Below are 4,625 nucleotides of genomic sequence, written 5' to 3' on the forward strand. Positions count from 1 at the left end.
GCCCTGTACTGGGCAAGCACTTACCTGCTGTAGTATTTTCCTGGCTTCGTCAGTAGAATTCTTGATTCGTCCCCCCACCTGCCACATACAAGCATGAAAAATCACTCCCCACCATGCATACATAACTCTGAATGCAAACAAAGTAGAAGGGCCGTTTCCTCTCCCCTGAGTGTGCAATCTTTGAAGCTCCCTTTGGGGAGACCAAAACGGTCCCTTTGGTCATGTCCTGCATGCTGATGGCGCTAGAGCTAAATGCCTCGGACACCCTCCCCAGACTCCGTCACATGGTGGAAGCAAGTGCATCTAGCGTTTTCCAGCGAATGGAGTTTCAAAATGAACAATTGAACAAACAAGTCAGGAACTGCTGGAGAGCCTTTATTAGATTGACGGAGATGCTGAGGGATTGAGCCAAGTGCCCCAGGACAGTGAGAGGGAGGTAGCTCCAGAGTAGGGAGGTGGCAGCGGTACTGGAACTGCTGGAACTGGAACTGCTGGAACTGGAACCGGAACCTCTGGCTTATGCAGAGCAGATGAAGGGCAGCAATGTTGAGCAACCAACTCGCGACCAAAGTCCCCCTGGCAACAGAGCACACAGAGACATCAGCTGGCTCACAGCCTCTTTAGCAGACTTCCCACCTTCACTCCTCAACCTCCCAGCTAATGCAGCTGATCATGGAGCTCTTCCTGGGAGGAGGTCTATCTGCAGACACAGAATTTCATCCTGACGATGACCCCAGACTTGGCACTATCTTCCCATTGCACCCACAGGGACACTGAGACAGGATGGGGTAAGCACTTGACTGTACCTCAGCTCTGCAAGAGGTACTCCACCCATATGGACTCAGCTACTATTGAAGCTCCTCATTTCTGGCGTCCACACCTCTCCACAATGGCCAGAAACCTGCCAGCCAGGCCCTGTCCCCACCTCTTGCCTTCAACCCTGACCCACACCTGTATTTCTGTCAGCTGCTCTGCCTGTTACATCATTCCTTCACTCTTGTCCCCTTGGCTTAGAGGAAAGAGAGGACCCATCCCACTCCCCTGGCCCAGGGTTGAGCTCTGCTTGGGGAAGGGAGAAGGCCACTCGGCGTCTGCCCCCTGCCCCTCAAGCTGCTTGGCTGTCTGCCACGGGAAGCCCAGAGTCAGCCCTCACAGCCATCTGCTAGGTCTCCAATGCAGGCAGGACCTGGGTTAGGGCGTGTGACCAGGCAGCTCAGAGGGACAATGGGTCAGAGTCATCCTCCCACCACGACACTCTCACTTGGCATCCATCCCCTACCTTTAGTGTGCAGGGCCACACAGTATCCTGCTCCACTCGCTGGCTCTCCTGGGGCCCAATATGAATAATTCCAAGGGGTCCCATCTGTCCATGTAAATTGTATCCACTGGTTCTAAAGAAAAAGTACTCTGGTCAGAGGACAAACCAATCCAAGGTAACAACCTGTCATGGTCCCATAGGATTTTGGGTCAGAGTTCGGTGTCCCTTATGGACCATCAGTCTATGAATAAACTCATTTGAGGACTCATTTGACCTGGGTCATCTACCAGAAGACCCATCAGCCCCAAGGCTGTGTGACTAATGCCAGGGGACCACACAGCTTTTGCAGGACTCACTACACACCGATTTTCCCAGGGTCTTATTAAAATACAAGCTCTGTCTAGGAAGTTTGGGAGCAGGGTTCTGCCAGGGTTGGACATTCCTAACCAGCCACCGGGGCACGTTGGTACTGCTGATCCATGAGCACATTGAGTAGCAAACATCTGGGCTCTTACTCATCTGCCATCACAAACTCGGAGAGAAGGACCCTGAGGGAAACAGAAGCTCCCAGGAAGTTTGTCAATCCATGGTGCATGCATAAATGTGTAGCCACCAGTTGTGTGGGCCAAGTGAGAAGGCCAAGGGAAGAGAAGCTGGACCGCAACCATCATCTGCCTATTGTGCCAGTCCTTGGAAGATTTCTAGTGACGATCATGAAGTCACTTGATGGGGCTTTGGGAAGAGAGGGTTGCCCAGAGTGGGGTACTCCTGAGCCAGAATGCCCCTCCCTGCTGTTCTCATCAACTCAGTTGCCAAGGTGCAACGGGGCACCTTGTGGGCTGTCAGAAAGAACTTCCTGTCCCTGAGAGGTGGGTGCTCACTTACCGACTGAGTCATTGACCCTCCTATCCAGACCTTGTCTTGGTTTACCCCACTGGACAAACTCCTGAGGTAGTAATTGGTATTGTGATTGTGGATGGAAACAAGGTTGCCCTTGTACCACTTCCTGCATGTTTCCTGCAGAGAGAAGAGGACAGGGGTTGGGGAGTTCACCCTGGGTTCCCCCAGGTCCTGGTTCTCTAGGAAAAGTTCCACAGTTCTGCTGTCAGAAGCCAGGGACCTCCTTGTTTTCCTTCAGTCCCATTTCTTGCTCCTATATTTATTTTTGGAGTTTGTGCCGTGCCCACCTGCGCTCAGAGCTTTCTTCTATTGGTGAACTCAGGACTTGCCCCGGGTGGTGCTCGCGATGTTGCCCATGGAACACAGGTCAGCTGCATGTAACGCAAGAGCACACTTCACTATATTATTACTCCAGCTCAGATTTCTTGCTCCTTTGTCTGTCTTATGGAATATCTTTTCCTGTTCTGTCTAGTGGCCACTGCCAGCTATGCTCAAGCTTCTTCCTGACTTTACACTTCATGATCACACATATCAGGCTAATATATGGGGCCAGAAATTCAACCAAAATCAGGCAAGTGCCCTACCCATTGTACTACCTCCAGCCCATGTCATCAGGAGCATCGTGCAGGGAGTAATATTCATGGCCAGAATAATTACAGTCATCATGTGTGCAGAGCTTTGCCAAGGCCCAGGGATTGTTCCTGATACTTTCCAGGTTTCAGTTTATCCTTATCCCCAGTCTAGCAACTTGCGGCCATATTCCTTCATGCTGGTTACAGCTGGTACTGCCTCTCCTCTCTTTACAAATGCAGACACAATGTTAGTTTCCTGCAAGGACACTGTCCAGGAAAGACCAAGCCAGTGCATCACACAGTGACATCTGACCCAGAGTGACTCCTTTTGTCTGATTCTTGGGTCTCCATGTGCACTTTGCACAGCACCAACATCATTGTCACCCAGAAATGTGTTATAAATGCAAACTCCTGGTTGTTAAGCCAGAGATCTGTGTTTTGCTAAAACCTCAAGAAATCACTCACGCTTGATATGAAGAACTACTAGTCTGGATGGAGAAAAAAACAGATGCTTGAATCTTCTCTCTCTTCACTCCTACTCTAACACACACACACACACACACACACACACACACACACACAAAACATTCCTTGGAACTTCCCAGAAGTTTTCCTGCCGCTTACCCTAGCATTAGCAAATGTCTCGGGAGTCTTCACCAACACAGGGTGAAAGCTCTTGTACCCACGAGTGCCCTGCAATTGAACTGTGTCCTCTTCCTTGGGGTCCTCAAAGTCCCCTGAGGCCGCAGGGTCTGAATCTAGGTCGTTCTCATCCTCGAAAGTCTCTTGACAGTCAGAAGCTTCGGCCTCCTCTTCCCCTGATGAAATTTCCTCCCCATGCAGTGCCAGCTGTCCCTTCTGCTCCCCGGAGCAGTCCAAGTTCTGGCTGATGTCGACTTGGGTGTCCAGATGCTCTAGAGGGGAAACATTATCCCCTGAAGAAGAGGCAAGATGGCAATAAAATCTGTCATCAAGGTGGAGTCTCCTTCTAGGACCATGGACAGGATCGACACACACAGACACACACAACCACAAACAAACACTCACACAGACAGACACAGAGACAGAGACAGACAGACACAGAGATATACACACAGACACACACAGACATATACAGAAAGACAGACACACAGAGATACACACAGAGACATACTCACAAACACACACCTTCCTAAGGTCTCCACGTGGAGGCAAGACTAAGAGTGCCTAACTAGTTTGGGCAAAGTCAGATCTCTTGGCCCAAGTTGTCCAGATGGGTAAGAGCTTCATCCCACTGGCCATTATTTGGTGGGGGGGCGGGGTGGTTGAGAAGCAACTATAAGAAGGCCTTTGTCTCACAAGGTGCCTGTTTTTTTTTCCCTGTGAAGGCTGCTAGAGACATATTGGTCACAGGTCTGAATCCACGGAAACCTAGTGCAAGAAGCACTGGCTGAGGGCACCAAAGAAGATAAAGCTATGGCCCTGGCCCAGGAGAACAAGAACAGGGGAGAGAGCAATGGCTGGGAAGGCCGGGCAGGACTCACCCAGGTGGCGGGCAGAGACAGCTCCCAACAGGAGGGGCAGCAGCAGGGGCAGCTTCATCTCTCCAGTTGGGGACGGGATCACAACACCTTCCTCCTTTGCGGGTGTCGAATGCCTCTGCACAGTCCCTTGGCACGGAGCACAGATGCGGTGTCTGAGTTGGCTGGTTAAAGGCAAAGCTAAAGAGTGTCACTGCCTTCCTAAGGACACAACTTGAGCTGTAGCACCTGGGGCAGGTCGCAGAAATGTCAGCACTAAGACATAAGTTCTTTTCTCCTGAGAGCACCCACAGGGCTCCTGGAACAACATTTATTCCCCCGCTCCTGGCTAGATTCTGGCTCCATAACATGAGCATCCTCTGGCTCCAGGACAGA

The 4,625-nt window shown here is 51.1% G+C and overlaps 1 protein-coding gene across 2 annotated transcripts; it reads right to left on the minus strand.

Moving 5' to 3' along the window:
• Window positions 1–383: 383 nt before the first annotated feature.
• Window positions 384–4,409, minus strand: LOC129406105 (proteoglycan 3-like). Of its 2 annotated transcripts, none has more exons than XM_055144047.1 (5): window positions 4,254–4,409; window positions 3,355–3,644; window positions 2,144–2,275; window positions 1,280–1,391; window positions 384–576 (listed from the first exon to the last, which is right to left on the minus strand). In XM_055144047.1, exons 1-5 carry the CDS (start codon window positions 4,309–4,311, stop codon window positions 518–520), a joined length of 651 nt encoding a protein of 216 aa, XP_055000022.1. In that variant the 5' UTR covers window positions 4,312–4,409; the 3' UTR covers window positions 384–517. The 2 variants fall into 2 exon arrangements, with proteins under 2 accessions (XP_055000022.1, XP_055000021.1); XM_055144046.1 differs by having other exon boundaries at window positions 3,355–3,665.
• Window positions 4,410–4,625: the final 216 nt, after the last annotated feature.

The sequence above is a fragment of the Sorex araneus genome, chromosome 6 (assembly GCF_027595985.1).
Source record: "Sorex araneus isolate mSorAra2 chromosome 6, mSorAra2.pri, whole genome shotgun sequence".
In the NCBI taxonomy this organism is placed as follows: Eukaryota; Metazoa; Chordata; class Mammalia; order Eulipotyphla; family Soricidae; genus Sorex; species Sorex araneus.